General features: G+C 40.3%; 2 protein-coding genes across 3 annotated transcripts; both read left to right on the top strand.

The window, feature by feature from the left end:
- Positions 1-2,146: 2,146 nt before the first annotated feature.
- On the top strand, positions 2,147-5,631 carry LOC146692983 (uncharacterized). Of its 2 annotated transcripts, none has more exons than XM_085433281.1 (7): positions 2,147-2,392; positions 3,114-3,765; positions 3,877-3,937; positions 4,031-4,111; positions 4,195-5,252; positions 5,361-5,421; positions 5,524-5,631. In XM_085433281.1, exons 1-2 carry the CDS (start codon positions 2,317-2,319, stop codon positions 3,719-3,721), a joined length of 684 nt encoding a protein of 227 aa, XP_085289407.1. In that variant the 5' UTR covers positions 2,147-2,316; the 3' UTR covers positions 3,722-3,765; positions 3,877-3,937; positions 4,031-4,111; positions 4,195-5,252; positions 5,361-5,421; positions 5,524-5,631. The 2 variants fall into 2 exon arrangements, with proteins under 2 accessions (XP_085289407.1, XP_085289408.1); XM_085433282.1 differs by having other exon boundaries at positions 5,365-5,421.
- A 4,041-nt stretch (positions 5,632-9,672) lies between these two features.
- Positions 9,673-12,947, top strand: LOC146692984 (uncharacterized). Its single transcript, XM_085431171.1, has 3 exons — positions 9,673-10,021; positions 10,637-11,889; positions 12,248-12,947. Exons 1-3 carry the CDS (start codon positions 9,941-9,943, stop codon positions 12,690-12,692), a joined length of 1,779 nt encoding a protein of 592 aa, XP_085287297.1. The 5' UTR covers positions 9,673-9,940; the 3' UTR covers positions 12,693-12,947.
- Positions 12,948-16,453: the final 3,506 nt, after the last annotated feature.

Here is a 16,453-nt window from a genome sequence, read left to right on the forward strand (position 1 = left end):
AAAATAAAAAATTAACAGTCAGTACTTTTGTTGTTCTTTTTGACAAATTCCTGTTAAATGTATTGGACCCTCTGTTTTTAGGTTTTATTTTTTTCATCTTGACTTCATTGGAAATGCTAGCAAGAAGTCAGTTCAACAGATGTAACTTATAGTGAGATTGGAGGCGGTGCAGTATTAATATCAGAATCCCTTAGTTTTGATTATTAATCCTCTGGCTGACCCCATATTGCATTTTTTCATCTTAAAATGATGCACAGTCTTTATGTGAAATGTACTGTCTTCTTGATATTTATCAACCCATCAGTTTGTATTTCTGTGTGTTAATAAAGTTCCAACTTTTGTATTGTAACATTTTTGTCTTTTTCTTTCTTTAGTTTTTCAGACAACTCAAACTTTTAAACACTTGTAATGAGCCGTGTGTGTGTGTGTGTGTGTGTGTGTGTGTGTGTGTGTGTGTGTGTGTGTGTGTGTGTGTGTGTGTGTGTGTAAGAAGTACCACTTTAACAACTTCATTAATATTGTTTTGTATCATAGTAATAAAGATTAGTTTTAATGTCTGTATCTCCTCCTTATTTAATCTGAGATGTTCTTTTCTAAAAACCTCAGGATTGTGCAAGTACTTGTTGAGTTTAGAAGGTAAGTGGAACACTAAACAGAAAAGAAAAGAGACAGAGATGTGTGTTTTCTGTTAATACCATAATTGCAGTCATCTTAAACAAACACATGACATTTCTTTGGCACGATTGCTTTTTCACTGATTTGAAACTTTAATGTGTGGTACAACAATTCTTCTAGTTAAATAGAAAAAAAAAATACATTGTGTCAAGTTCCCTGGTTAAATGGGCTGTCTGTGTAAAAAGCATAAATGGCTGTTTGTCTTGGTGTATTGGTCTTTTGCCGGCATGGCAAACTAGATCAATCTGCTGGGACATCTGATTTGAGGACAATCACTTGCTTTTCCAAAGGACACTGACAACCAGACATTAGATGCCACAGCCCTGGCCCACGGTATCCCCCCCCTCCCCCCCCATGCATGCGGTGGGCCTTCTGTAGAAAGAGAGCAGCTTAATGAAGGTGACAAGGTGAAAACAGGAGGATTGATGTGCCGGTGCTGTGAGGGCATGTATAACACCACCTACCCAAGTGTTGAATATAAGGAGGCTTTGAAGAATCTACAATAATTGTGTGTTGTTTGTACATGAATCACAATGTGTTACTTCAGAGGTGTGATGTTTTCAGGGTTTTTTAAATAAAAATCAGCTTTCTTTTTAATTGCTATTAACTGACAGTCAGATAACCAGCTTTTAAAAACATATTCATAAACACTTTGCAGTCAACAAAATTTGCACAGAGGTTATAGATGAAATAAAAGTATCACGTGTGTTCTAGGTGTGTTTATAACTCTGTTATTGTACATATTCTGTGTTATACATCATAATCATTCCAGTCATTTTTTAACTGTTTTAATCTTTATAAAACTGTTATTTATTTATTTATTTTTGTGATTTCTGCTGCCCTATTGGTCTGGTCTCTCTTGAAAATCTGAGAATGTGATATTCATAATAAAAGGATTTAAGTTTACTGCCAAAAAATGATTGCACTTCATAACAGAAATGTGCTAACTGGCTTGAAATAGATTGAAACTGTTATGAGATTGCTTCAGGGAGCAGACATGACACCGTCTTTTAGGTTTCGCCATCACTTTGTATTATGCGCACAACACCACCCTCCTCTGGCTTCCACATGAACTGCACCTTAAACATCAACTGTTTACAAATGTCATGACACAAACAAACGTTTCAATACCGTAAATCACTTTTTGGACTGCGATCACTTTTTGGCACAACATCGGCTCTGATAACATTTAAAGCGCACTGAAAAACCATTCTTTAATGCTAAAAACCCATTATCAATTGTAATTATTTATTTATTAATTTAAATTTCAGATATCGATCTTCATTTTTGTAAAATGGTGAATTAATGATTTTTTAAAGAATTAAAACGACAAAGTTTGGCAATATATTTTTTTAAAAAGGATGAATAAAGCAGTAAAATAAAATGAGAAATATATATATATTTTAAAAACTATGATAATTAGACGAACTTTATTTTAAATAAATAAAATTGATTTTCGGTGACCCTGGGTGTCATGGTGATGATGACGTGTTTGAGTGCAGGTATAAAAGCAGGAGGCAAAAGTGGAATTCGGGTTTCACGTTTGAGCGCAAACAGGAGCTTTTTCCCACTAGTGCTGTGAAAACTCGGATTTTTCAAGCTACAGCTAACGTTTGAAAATCTTCAAGAAGGATTTGCAAAATGACTTCTTCAAACTTGAGTCGCGAGATGCACCTGCTCTCCCTTTTCATTGAGGAGGTGATAGATCAACGCTATGGTGAGTACAGCAGGCTAATATGTCAGAGTGCTAGCAAACAAATACAACTTAGATTTTTGTCTTTTATTGTTTGGAAGTAGGACTTCATGAGTGTTAACATTTAGGATGAGATGTTTCATACTTGAGTAACATCAATTTTAACATGTGCCAGTACGCTATAAAGATGGCGCCATGTTTTTTTTTAATTGCTAACGACTTAAGGCGTTGGAGGACGCTGACGTCAGCGCGCGGCCGTTTTTGCATGTAGAGGGTTTGAGTTGACATGTTTGGGCCGCTGGCGCTGAGTTATACGTGAACGTTTCATAGATTGTGAATGTGTAAAGCTGGAGAAGCTGGAGTTTTAAAAGTTCACAGAGTCGCAGGATGAGTTTGAGATTGAAACAGTGTGTGCCTGCAATAAGGAGGTGGGAGGTTTCTCACCTAAATGTAGCTGCTTTATCCTCAAAATATCGATGCTCAACTAATATGAAGATATTACTCCTTAATGTGAATGCGTATTAAAACCTCAGTGAAAATCCACGCAGCCTTACACCACATGAAAACTTTTACCAGGTGAAAAATGTGAAGGCTTTCATAAACAATGAGTTCTGCTGGGCGCTTCTTACTGTTTGTGTGTGGAAGAGCTTATGATGATGTAAAGCCATGTCTGGACAATTTAAATTCAGGCTTTAATTTGTGTGATCACATGATTAACGTAGACGCACGCTTTGCTTTCTCGTAGCTGATCTGGTGAGTCCAGTCACTGCACCTCAGATGGTCGTCACTAACTTGAGGAACCGTGAACTGAGCAGGAGGCATCTGAACTCCATGTCTCACCTGGTCCTCACTCTTTACCATAGCCTGGTGACTGGGTCCAAGGACTTTCCTTGCATACCTTTTAAAGGATGGTTCCACCGGGACCTGGTGACGACACCATTTGTCAATGTGAGGCAGAGCCAGAGAGAGAACACCACTCCTTCTCCTCCTACGGACTCACCAGCTGGCATGATGCTGCCGCCTGCGGGCTCCAGCTCTCATCCACGCTTCCTGACTCCAGTTCTTCCAGAGAAAGCAGATCTTGCTGTGCTGAAGGCAGATCGGAGGAACTGTGTCCGCACCCTAACTGTCGACGGCCTCCCCGTCACCAGAGTCATCTCCACTGTTTACCAAACAGAGGACACTGAGATGAAGAACCGCTGGAGAGTAACAGACTACAGCGCGGACGGCAGAGTTCTCACTTCGGTGCTCTGCCGTTTTCTAAATATGTCGGCAAAGCGTGCTAAGAGGAAGGCGGAGGAAGAGAGCAGCATCCGGAGCCCGACTCAAGCAAGGAAGCGCTTGAGATTATAATATACAGTGAAGCATGTCGAACGTCAGCAAGCCTGAACAAAGTGGTAAGTAGTAAACAGTGCTTAAGGTTGTTTCTAAAAGAATGTCCTAAAATATTTGAAAATCGTCGAGGTTTTAACTTTTATTCTTTCTTTTCTGCCTCTTGTTTCTAAAAGTCAGGCAAAAGAGTCACGCTGCAAAGAAACACCACACAGAAGATTTTCCCTCAGTAAAATGGTGAATATATTCATCTTGTTATGACGTTTGCTCACAATAACCAGGAGTGTTTCTGAAGTGATTCACTCTCATTTGGTGTTATTTGATCCAAAGACAACTGAGGGTCTTCAGAGCAGCGTGAACGGGCGTCATCTGAGAGCAAGACAGTCCTGGCGCCTTTGTGGTTCCCTCCAGGTACTCCAGCTTCATCCCACAGTCCAGAGAGATGCAGTTAGGTTGAATGTGAGTGTGAATGGTTGTCTGTTTCTCTGTGTTAGACTGACCTGTCCAGGTTATACCCCCGCCTCTGGCCCCATAACAGCTGGGATGGCTCCAATGGTTAAGCAGAAGAAATGGATGGAAGGATGATCCAAAGAGAAACATTGAAGGCCCTCTCACAAAAAAAGATAAGAACTCATTTTACACATTGTTGAAACATCCTGAAAGTTATTTGTTGTGTTTAGAAACTGGTTGAACTGTCATTAGAGTTTGTTTCGACTTGTTGTTCATTTCTTATTCGGTTCAGCTGTGTTTCTATGTGTCCTTAGTTCCCATAATCAGCCTCCTGTGTGTAAATATTGTGTCAGTCTCCCTTTGTCCCTTGTCAGAGTGTTAGTCTCCGTCCCCTCGTGTTTCCTTGCCTCAGTAGTTCTGTTTCCTACAGTTTTCCCCCAGTATAGGTTTTGGTTAGACTTTTTCAGTTCCCTTTGTCAGTCTTTGTATTTGGTATTTCCTCATCAGTCTCATCACTTTCCTCTCCAGAGAGAAAACAATAAAAAGACCTGAAGAGACGTCTATGCAAACGCTCTCATTGTGAAAGATAAGTATACATCCAACTAATCTGTGACTCTGTCACAGCTCTGATCAGCAATTCTTTCAGGTTTGTCTGTTTTGATGATGTTATTAATTGTTATTATCCTTTATCCAGTTAACTTTCAGAGAGGAGCGGAGGGAGGAGCGAAGCCAGCGTGCTCTGTAAACTGTCATTAAAAAAAAGATAAGTATATATTGATTTTATATTATTATGACAGCTCCTCCTCAGTGAACACTTCCTCTAGTTGCTGAAATCATTTACTAATTTTTTTCTTCCCATTTGTCTTTTGTTTTTCAGAGAAAACAGAGGAGCCAAGGTGACATTAAGACCTAAGACAGGACGGATTGAACCCTTTCTCGTAAAAAGATAAGTATTCACTCTGCTTTTAATCAGAATATTGATAAATATCTAAAATTCTGCTCACCTGGTTGATAAAGTTACTAAAATGATTCCCTCTTTTCTGTCATTTGTCCTTTAGAGAGAAGATGAGGAGAGTGAACGTCAGCAAGAATGAACAAAGTGGTAAGTAGTAAATAGTGTTTAAGGTTGTTTCTAAAACATCCCAAACATTAAAAAACTTGTTGAGGTTTTAACTTTTATTCTTTCTTTTCTGCCTCTTGTTTCTAAAAGTCAGGAAAAAGAGCCAAGATGAGAAGAAACTCCACACAGAAGATTTTCCCTCAGTAAAATGGTAAATACATTCATCATGTTATGACGTTTGCTCACAATAACCAGGAGTGTTTCTGAAGTGATTCACTCTCATTTGGTGTTATTTGGTGTTTGTCTTTGAAAGGAGAGGAGCAGTAACGACACTGGGAGACAAACAACAGGATGATCCAAAGAGAAACATCAAAGGCCCTCTCACCAGCTTTCATTTATTAAATTTGTCTTTACTGAACGATTTCTGGTGTGTACTTGCGTTGATACTCAGACAACAGCTCGTCTTTCTGTTTGTGCTGGAAGATTCAGGCAAACACATATTACATATATATGATTGTTATATGACACAGTCTCACATTTAGTGCTATATGATAATGATAAGGTCCAGTTTAATGGTATTGCTAGTGTCTAATGAAATGAACACGTGATTTTCAGATCCAGCAAAGTGAATATTTTTCACTGTGGATAAATTACATGGAAACGTTTAATGAGTCATCAGCTATTTCACTACAAAGATGATGTGATTAAAGGTTCTCATACATGCAGGTCAGAAGTTTTGCTCCATCCTGGATGTTAAATGCTGATCAATGTTTACACATATCTGCACATTTCTAACAGCTCATTTCACAGGTCATCAGTCTCCTGACTGCATATGCAGAGTTTTATCATCACGTGTTCATGGCAGACAAACATAATTATGAATTCTTGTTTTAGTTCCATTCAGTCACTCAACATCAGGTGTCTGCTTGTCCTGAGCTGTGAGAACTACAGTGAGTTGCTTTCCTCTTTAGCTTAGTATTAATAAACCAGGTCGTAGGTGGGCACCTGCATCAAGGAGTCAAGAAGCATATTTTATTGTTTAATGGTGAAAACAATGGATTGTTGGTCATTTGTTTAATGGAAAGACTGAAAGTGCGGCCTGGTGTTGACTTACACTTATTCAAAGTGATGAAGTACCAACAGATACTAAAAGTCACAGCCTGAAACACGTCAACTGCTTTATTATTTCTAGTTATAAATAAACTGTCAGTTTATGGCCCCTGTGGCTCGATCAGGCCCTTCCGGGATGTGGAGATATTTATTATTTACTATAACTTGTGCTTATGTTGGTTTTTGCTGTGGTTTCGCTACTGTGTTTTTCTCTTTTTGCTTGTTTTTATTTTTCCAGCAGGTGATCAAACTGATTTTTAGTGTCTTCTCTCTCTGTGTCTCTCTTCTCCTATCTTTTTGCTTTCCATCTCCTTCTGTTGAGCATCTTCCCAACTTCTCTTTTCTTCATCTTTCTCTTTCCCATCCCCAGTCCTGTCCGTTCTGATTGTAATAATTTCAAAGTAAAGAAAAGAAAGAAATAATAAAGAGCTAATACACTTTGACAATCAAGTGGACCAGTGTGGCAAAAGCTGTAATGATCCATTTGGGAAAATAAATCTGTTGGACTGGTAAACTAATATACTATAATAATACGGTATGAAAAATGGCAAACATGAGAATTCTGTGTGTTTTCCTTCTTATCTGCAGATTAACAGTCCACAGGTTTGGTGCTCAGACTCTGATTTGTTCCCTGGAGATGGAGGAGAGAGAGCACAGAGGACAGCAAGGTGAAGGAGAAGGTGGTGCAGCTCAGTGTCCAATCAGGAGTGAGCATCTCTATATATGTATATAGAATATATATATTTCAAGTTTTTGTTTTGAGTTTTTGTTGTTTTTTGTTTTTTAAAGCAAACACTAAAACTGTCACCCACACCTCTGAAGATGAAGATAACTAATCATAAATAAAGGGAATGTTATGATGATGAGGACACTATCAGAGGTAGTTCAGGGAACTGTTATAGTTCAGATACCAGAAAAATCGTTTTTCTTTTCTTGTTTTTTGGCTTGACTTCATGGTAGGCAAAATGAAGAAGAGTGCTTGACTGCGCCTAAGCAAGTAAAAGCTGCATGGCAAAACAACACACACCTTCACTGCAGATGCATGCACAGAAACCAGTATTTTTTGTATCTTAAATATTAACTAGTGTGTGTACAGTAGTCAATATAATGGGATGTGACCTAAAGCAGCAAAAGAAGAGTTCTTACAGCATTTTGCAATATTTAGGATTTTATTGAACACTTTTACCTTTCAACATTTGTAACATTAGTGAGTAATGAAGCATTGCACAATAATCCTGTGTTTTTGATTATTTATTGTACACTACAAGTAAACAACAATAAGTTAAACATCTGTGACATCTGTCAGAAGCTTGGATACATTTACTCCTACAAGGATTTTACTCTTATGAAATGTAAAAAGAACACTGAAATTATATTTTACAGAACACGGAAATTATATTTTACAGTTTTTCACATAAACAGTTTTGCTTTGCTTATAGAAACTATAACTTTAATCTCAGCCAAACCGATTTACTCAGGAACAAATAAAATACTAAAAAAAAGCCAAACGATAACATTTTTAAGTTATCTAAGTGACCTATATATGTTTAACCTGAGTAGCGAAAGACTGCGGTGGGTTTGAAAACGATTTGCCAGGAGTCCGGTGTTCTCACAGCTCTAGTGAGCCTAGCCCCCGGCTCACTATCGAGCTAGTGGGTAACAGACGTCTCCGAAAACGTCGGAGCGCTTTTGAAAATATGTGGTGTCTTGATAAACTGAGCAGATATTTGAGGTTGACACAGCTACAGTCTCGCCTGAAAAATATGTGAAACGTTTATTTTGTGACCCATAAAGAATAATAAGAGTAATATTAAAACTAACTAGCTGCCGCCATTGTTGGAAACTGAGCTGGGCTGCGCTATGAATTCTGGGACAGAGCTACTTCTTCTTCTTCGGGGTTTAACGGCAGCTGGCATCCTTGTACATGCAGTGCTGCCATCTTCTGTTTCAGTCCGTTATTACACTCTTAAATCCTACTACTTATTCCTGCGTCTTTTGGGATCTTACAAAGCTTCAAACAACGCGTCGACTTTTGATAGTCAATGTAATCGTGACTCTTCGAGGGGGGGGGGGGGAGCCCAAGATGGCGCTCTGAGCAGTCACATATCGCTGAGCTCTGCGAACCTGGCCTTTTTTAAAATATATATTACACACAGTGAACAGAGACTTTATTTACGCCTACGCAATAGTCATCTTTTACTTCTCATTTTGGTATCTATTTGTGAACCAAAATGAGCAAACCCGAGAAGAGAAAGACCGAATCTAAGAAGTTGCATGCTAACAGCGGCTCCGTTAGCAAGCTTGCTAATGTTAGCCAAGCTGCTCAGTCTTCTCTCGCTACTGAGATGCCCGCCGACACTAAAAATACTCTCATCGACTCCATGCACGACTATTTGGAGGCAGTTTCCGAACCGCTTCAGTATTCACGGATGGAAGAAGAGTTTCCCCCTCTCCCTATCACTCCACGTGCCTCTCCCGCGGGTAAGCTAAGAAAAGTTGCGGATACGGAGACATCTACGGTTCTCTCCCAGCTCTCATCACTTACCATGTTGATAAACTCGAGGTCAGACACTTGAAAAAATGGTGAGTGACAACTCCATAGCCATCTCCGAGATGAAAAAAGCTGTCCAAGAGAACACTGAACATATCACAGCTGTTAAGGAGTCATTTGATGCTGTCTGTGCTGAGTTAAATGATATGAAGAGCAGAGTTGTCAGTGTTGAGGCACAGCTCGAAAAATATAAAGCAATCGCTGAAGCACAGGAAAAGCGCATCTCTCACCTGGAGAGCTATTCACGGCGTTGGAATCTGAAGCTCTACGGTCTGACCGAGAGGGACAAGCAGGACGTGCGGCAGGAGGTAATCAAAGTCTGTAGATCAGTCATACCGGAGATGCAAGATAAATTCCCCGACGTCGTTGACACCGTCCACCGCATCGGTCCCAAGAGGTCCAACAACAACCAACCCAGGGGAATCATCATTCAGTTTACATCCAGGATCTACCGCGATGCTGTCTGGCGCGCTGCTAAGAAGTCCACCTACCTGAAAGGTAGGGTTGCCAACCGTCCCTTAAAATACGGAATCGTCCGGTATTTAGAAACAAAAGTACACGTCCGGTATTGAGCTAATAAGGGACGCACTTTGTCCCGTAATACAGTGAGAATCACAAAAAGTCTATAAATGTTAATGGATTTAACGCTTTGTTTGAAAACATAATTCCCAGCCCCTCTCCTGCTCTGATACCAATGAGCTGACAGCACACTTAGCACGAGTATAACAATTCAGATTACCGCTTATCTAATTGGTCGAGGAAAGGTCGCGTGGGGAGAAGATATCGGAAGACAACAGATGATCAGCATGGCCAACAGAGAGACAAACACTGACACTGCGGCGCGACTCTGGGACGACAGTACACCTTTGAACAACAGTGCTTGTTCCCCTCCTAGAAAGAAAAAAAAAGGTTGCAAAAATACAGGGAGGAATGGGAAAATGAAAACAACTGGCTGGGAAAAGTGCGCGATAACACGTATAAAGCGCACTGCACATTGTGCCGGCGCACTTTTTCCATTTGCCATGGTGGACTGACTGACGTTAAGCAGCATGCTTCTACTTGTGGGCACATGATGAATATGAGGGGCGTGAAAGAAAGAGGAACCCTTGACCAATTTGTTGTCCACCAGGCCACGGCAGAAGCAGATATGGTATGTAAACATTGTTGTTTTTTTAAACCCTCTGGTTAAGGTTAATATGGGCATGTGCAATGAATATCAGCACTGTGTGGCCAGAAGTTTGATAATATAATTTGTTTTGTGTAATAAACAAGGATAGATGATTACAACGAATAGATGACTAATACATAAAAGTAATACATAGATGAATAATGATGATGAGTTATGATGCGTAATCATGGGAACAAGTGGGTTTACAAACTGGAGCAGCTGATTAGCATTAGAAAAGCTGAAATAATACCTCAACTGAAGCCACAAAGCCCGAATAAATTGACACAGAAGAGACTTCCGTTTCAAGGCAAGGCAGAGATCCTTCCTTCCCACAGTGATTGTGGTCTTCAACAACTCTTTGAAGACTTGATTAGTCTGAGCTGCAACAACACCTAATTTCCCTCTGGGATTAATAAAGTATTACTGAATTGAATATATATAAAGAATACACATTATATTGAAAACATACATATATATGACCATACCCATTTCTTACAAATTGCATGCGTAATTTATACTTTAAAGTCAGTTGATAAACTACACAAACTATACAGATATACTGTAATATATATATATATATATATTTCTATTTTATAGGTGACTGCTGCAGAGGTGACCCATGTCTACCACACTGTAAAGCACGGTTTAAGTTATAACTCGGGTGACTGTGCACTCAAACTGACTGTACGAATGCTGAATGACTCCAGTATTGCCAAAAAGATGTCCTGTGGGAGGACGAAAGCTGAAGCAGTTGTCACAGATGTCCTGTCTCCAAAGGCAATAGAAGAGGTGATCAAAAAAATGAAAAGTGGTGCAACTCCACTCCCATTCTCTCTTCACACTGATGCTTCAAACAAGGGAAATCGGAAGATGTTTCCCTTGGCCTTGCAGTTTTTTACACCAGAGGCTGGAGTTGTCAACAAGATGTTGGATTTTGTTGAAAATCCAGATGAGTCTGCAGAGGGAATAGTAAAAATAATACAAAGCTCTCTTGAAAACGTGGGGCTATCCTTAGATCAGGTTTCTGCATTCAGTGCTGACAATGCAAATGTAAATTATGGCATCCACAACTCAGTCTTCACAAAATTGAAAGAGACCAACAGTGAGATCCTTCGTGGCAACTGCCATGCACATATTGTTCATAACACTGTGAAAAAAGCCCTGGACAAGCTCTCAGTAGATGTGGAAAATATTGTCCTGAAGATATACAGCTTCTTTTCCACCTCTGCCAAAAGGAGAGAGTCCCTGAAAGAGTTCTGTGAATTTTGTGACGTTGAATTCCATGATATCCTGCGCCATGTTGTGACGAGATGGCTGTCACTCAACCCTGCAATCACCCGCCTGCTGCAGAACTGGGACCCGCTGAAGTCATATCTCATCAGCATTGGTGAGGAATGTCCAAGGCGCCTGAAGGAATTGCTGAAGTTGACAGAAGATGCTGCTGGAGTTGAGGGAGAGGCAGACATTGTGGAAGTCTACCTCCTCTTCTGTAATAATGTCATGTGTCTGTTTAAAGAAGTGGTGAAAAAACTGGAGAAGAATGTAACCACGTCTGTTGACCTCTATTCCATCATGGAGTGTTTCCTGACAAGACTTATTCAGAGAAGAGATGATGGGTTCTACGGGTACCTAACAAGACAAAAGCTCCAGCATCTCTCGCCATCTGATGCTGATGGTGCCAGGCAGGAGTTTACAGCCTTCCTAGACACTGCCATCAGTTATGTCTGGAAGTGGTTTGACTTTTCAGAAGAAAACTGGCTTTTCCACCTGCAGCCCCTCTCTCTAGCATCTGGGAAGATTTCCTTTGATGACATGGAGAAGATCATTGAACGGCTTCACCTGGCTGGCAGGTAAGAATAAAACATTTAGCAGTGAAATGATAAACCATGTTTTAATAGTATTGATGGTTAAAAATAAACAAATACAATTGATAGATAACATATATAAATAAAACCATAATCATTAACTTTGTTTGGAGTGTATATACACACGCATGCAATCTTTTATACACTATTTTACAAATTGAAGGAGTTCATATACTTAATATAAGGATGGATAAATACATAATAAATAAACTATACTTATTGTATTGTTTAAATGCTATACAACGTTATAAACATATACAATACATTTTTTCCATTTATTTACCACTGTAAATGTTCTATGTACCACTTAGGATTTAGGTCAACTTCTCATCTCTATTGGCAGGTTAAACATCTCTATGGATGAGCGTTATGAAGAGTGTGTCACTGCAACCAGTCTTCTGAAGCACCTCACCAAAGAACATCAGGAGAAGGAAAAGTGGCAGTCCAAGGGAACAGCAGAGAAGTGGATGGAAATTCTTCAGGCAGCTGACCTCCCCAATATGCAGGCTGTTGTATCCTTTGTACTCAGCATCCCATCTTCCACTGGGTTTGAGGAGAGGATTTTCTCTCTTATGAAGAATAAGTGGACTGATGTGCGGAACAAATGTTCTACTGAATTAATTAGAAGTGAGCTCATTGTCAGTCTAAATTATGATATGTCTTGCTCAGAGTTTTACTCTGCAGTACTGAAAGACAAACAACTCCTAACTGCAGCAAGAGCTCAAAAAAATACAAATGGAAAAAGTAGTCTGTTTCCACATAATGTAGCATTGAGCTTGAGTTCATGAGTTTGTTGTTTTTTTTTAACTTCAACTTTCAGCTACAGTCAAGGCCTTTGTATGGAACGCCAGGACTGCCATAATGAATTAATTAAATACACCATTAAATAATTAATTAAATGTGTCAATAATTAATTAAAATTGGAATTAATTAATTAAATAAATAGTTATGACACATGTAATTAATTAATTATTGACACATTTAATTAATTATTTATGTATTTCACATTTTAATTAATTATTGACACATTTAATTAATTAATTATTGACACATTTAATTAATTATTTAATGATATATTTATTTATTTCATTTTGGCAGTCCTGGCGCCTGGCTCTCATCATGAAATAATTTTATCTGTCAGCCTCACCCGTCAAACTCAGGGGGCGGGGTTAACGCTGCCATGCAGCTTCTCTAACATTTGATTGGTTGCCGTGCAAAGTAAGTCAAAACAGGTCGATCCTAGATAATCGATTGCTTGTGTAGACTTGGGGCAGCCAGGTATCCCAGAATGCAGATCAAATCACAGGCAGCAATGGTGGTGGTGTAGTTTTTCTGTCACCAGCTACACTTTTAACAGTGTTTTAGCCGCGAATGTCGCGCCGTATGTCTGGTCAGGTTGTCAACATAGAACATGTTTGCAAAAGTGCTCAGATGTTTTCAGAGATTTCACTAGCTCTGCTAACAATTAGCATGCAGAGTGCACCGAGGGGGTTACGTTAACCGGTTTGTTTACATATTCCACTCTCCGTGTTCCACATGTTGCATTCGCAGATTCTCATTTTCACCGAACGATCGTCTCTTTCCGCCTGGTCTTGTGTCTCTGTGCTTCTGTAACATAAAGAACGAGCTGACATTTTTCTCACGAAACCAGCGATCAGCTCAACAGACCCTCAGTTTACCTGCATGCATCCTCCTCCTCATCTGTCAGCTGTTTAACACCTGCTGCTAATTCAAGAAACACGCCTACGTTACCTGGTGATAGTCACAGTTTAACTGGGCAGTCGGTGCTCGATATAACGCAATGTCAGCGCATTTTTCTGCACAAGATAAGTAAATATAGTGTTTTCCCCGAGCGCAGAGCTGCTGGAGCTTGTTTCCTTACAGAGCACTTTCTAGGCGAACAGCTTCATCAGCGGCTGATGTCCAATCACCGGCACACAGCTTTGAAACCTCAGCTGAGTTTTAACTCTCAGTGGTTAAATGCTGGACTTCATTCACTCAGGTTCTGTCTGTCGGGTCACGTTTACTTCGCTGTTTTATTTACAACTGAGCAAATCGGTTTGGCTGAGGTTAAAGTTACGTTTCATAACTGCATAGTTTCACAGACGTTTAATGGTTCACTGGCACATGTGTTAGACTGAACTATCATCTAAATATCATCTGTTTTTTAATAGTTATTCAACTGTATTCTAAGCACCAGCTGTCTGTTAGAATGTGATTTTTTTCTCTCTCTCTGTTGGCAGAGGTATAAAAATGCGCAGAAAAATCTGACGTGCATGGCGAACTTCACCGACGATATTTAGGGAGGAATAAACACACATCAAACATAAATGAACCATTTGCCTGTCTCCATAATTGAGAGTATTTTCTCTTCTTATTGTTACGCCCCCTAGTCTAGGCGTGTAGGGACGCACATAAGGTTGGAGGAGAGAGAGAGACAAATCCCCGCCCTGGTTCCCAAGCCAAACATCCAAACCAGTTGTGAGTAAAAAGGTGATTTTATTTAAGGAAAAGAAGCATAGCTCCAGGGTGAGCCCAGGCCAAAATAATAAACAAAACCAACTAAGTCCCACCAGAGAAAAACTAACTAAACCCTAGGAAAGAAACAGAACAAACAAATGACAGAGCTATCCCTCGCTCCCTACCCGGAAAACAGGAGAAAACGGTTCCAAAAGAAAAGGCGGCTCACCCCTTCCGCTTCAGCCCAAGAGTGCCTACGCTCTCAGCTAATGCACTAGGAGCAGCTTTCACAATTCACGCTCACACAAATACACAATAAAAATACAGGCTGGGAAAGTCAGGGTCAGGGCCGCGTCGGCTGTCAAGCTACTCGCTCGCTCGCTCCACTCTCTCTCCCTCTCCCTGTAGATCTGTCAGAGCGGCTTTTTGAAGGTAGTCACCCGCTCCATGGTCCAATCAGCCGCTCACTACTCTTCATTAGGGGAGGGACCTGGAAAGAGTCTTAAGCACAGTACAGAAACACAGAAAGAAAACAGCCCACACAGGGTCCTCATGGCCACAGCCGTAACATTATGTCAACACTCTCTCTCTCTCTTTTTTTTCTTTCTTTCTTTTTTTTTTTTTTTTTTTTGCTTTTTCGGTCATGTGATGTTTACCTATCAAAGGCTTGTTACAAACACATGAAACAACATGAAACACATGGTGCAGACTTCTGGATGTTAGAAGAAAACTAATACTGCTCATGAATGAGACTAAAGGCAGGAAGGTGTCCTTTAAAACTAAACATGTTAATAGGACCTCCCTATTTATATCATAGTTTATGATATAGCACGTGTATTTCAGTAATAGCCTGCTGATTTCAGTGTAGTGGTGAACAGTCGCACAGCTCACGTAGGCGTTATCTGTGATACTCCTTAACTATAATTTATCCAAGTTAACTTCAGTTAACCATTCAGACAGTTCTTTTGCAGTGAAAAACATAAACACCCATATGCTGCCGGGAGGTTTCCTCAGTGCCAGCTGTTTACATTATAGCTGCTTATGCAGTAACCATGGTAACCACGGACTCTGAGCGGCTGGATCGACGGAGGTCAGACAACAATTTTACATGTATGATCTTAAAACAGGATTAGATCGCGGCCACGCAGGTATGTCCGCTTCATGTATACGAAAGCAACAGCGATATTTTACCACTGTTTCACCATAAATAAATAACATCAATGTAACTAAAGATAATGCAGCACTTGATCCTTTTATTGATGTCACACAGATACATACAGGTCATTTCCTAAAAAAGGGAAATGTACTATTAACATTCTATTACATGTATGTGATTATTACAGATGTAATTCATATTTCAGAGTAGTAATTGCAAATTACTTCGTGTAATCAAGATGAGAGACCACGGCTATAAAAGCGAAGGTGTTCCAACATTCGAAAGAAGGGACTGCTCTCACAGCTAGAGATTGACGAGGTACAACACAAATGCTACGGCAAGGAGGAGTCAGGACGCCAGGTCAGGGGGGAGATATCATCACCCCCACCCGAGATTGGGTACATAGGAGAAGGATCGTTGAGTGCGAGAGGAACTGACCTGAAAAATAGGATCATGGCCAAGCTTGAAACCTGGATCCCCCGTAGCCGGTTACCAAGATTACGTGAAGTACCCTCAGAAGGTCTGCTAGATGATGTTAATGCAGCACTACGGGCAATACCTACAACCACGATTACCGACACTAACAAGCTGATCTACAATACGGCAGCAGTGATCAGTGAGATGCTTGGCTACAAGTTGAACAGCCACAAGGGGCAGTACCCTCCATGGAGAAGGAGGCTAGAGGGCAAGATCAAAGTAGCCCGGAGGGAGGTTAGCCAACTAACAGAGTTGCAGAAAGGTGCGACAAATAAGGTGCCTAAGAAATACAGCAAGCTGTCCATACCTGAGGCCGTGGAAACTGCCAAGCAAAGACTCACAGCCTTGGCCAGCCGCTTGAGGAGGTACACCAGAGAGATAGAAGGCAGGAGAATAAACCAGCTGTTCTCCACAGAACCAGCAAAGGTGTACTCTCAGTGGCAAGGGAACAATAAG

Source organism: Copadichromis virginalis, linkage group LG15, assembly GCF_057382275.1.
Source record: "Copadichromis virginalis isolate Kocher_CV1m ecotype Utaka linkage group LG15, C_Virginalis_male_GT1.1, whole genome shotgun sequence".
NCBI classification, from domain to species: Eukaryota; Metazoa; Chordata; class Actinopteri; order Cichliformes; family Cichlidae; genus Copadichromis; species Copadichromis virginalis.

What these genes read in the sequence shown, in the direction of transcription:
- LOC146692983 (XM_085433281.1), top strand. Translation starts at nt 2,317, where the DNA reads ATGACTTCTTCAAACTTGAGTCGCGAGATGCACCTGCTCTCCCTTTTC. An exon ending in GGTGATAGATCAACGCTATG is followed by an intron (nt 2,393 to 3,113) that starts GTGAGTACAGCA and finishes GCTTTCTCGTAG; the next exon opens with CTGATCTGGTGAGTCCAGTC.
- LOC146692984 (XM_085431171.1), top strand. Translation starts at nt 9,941, where the DNA reads ATGATGAATATGAGGGGCGTGAAAGAAAGAGGAACCCTTGACCAATTT. An exon ending in CCACGGCAGAAGCAGATATG is followed by an intron (nt 10,022 to 10,636) that starts GTATGTAAACAT and finishes TCTATTTTATAG; the next exon opens with GTGACTGCTGCAGAGGTGAC. An exon ending in CGGCTTCACCTGGCTGGCAG is followed by an intron (nt 11,890 to 12,247) that starts GTAAGAATAAAA and finishes CTCTATTGGCAG; the next exon opens with GTTAAACATCTCTATGGATG.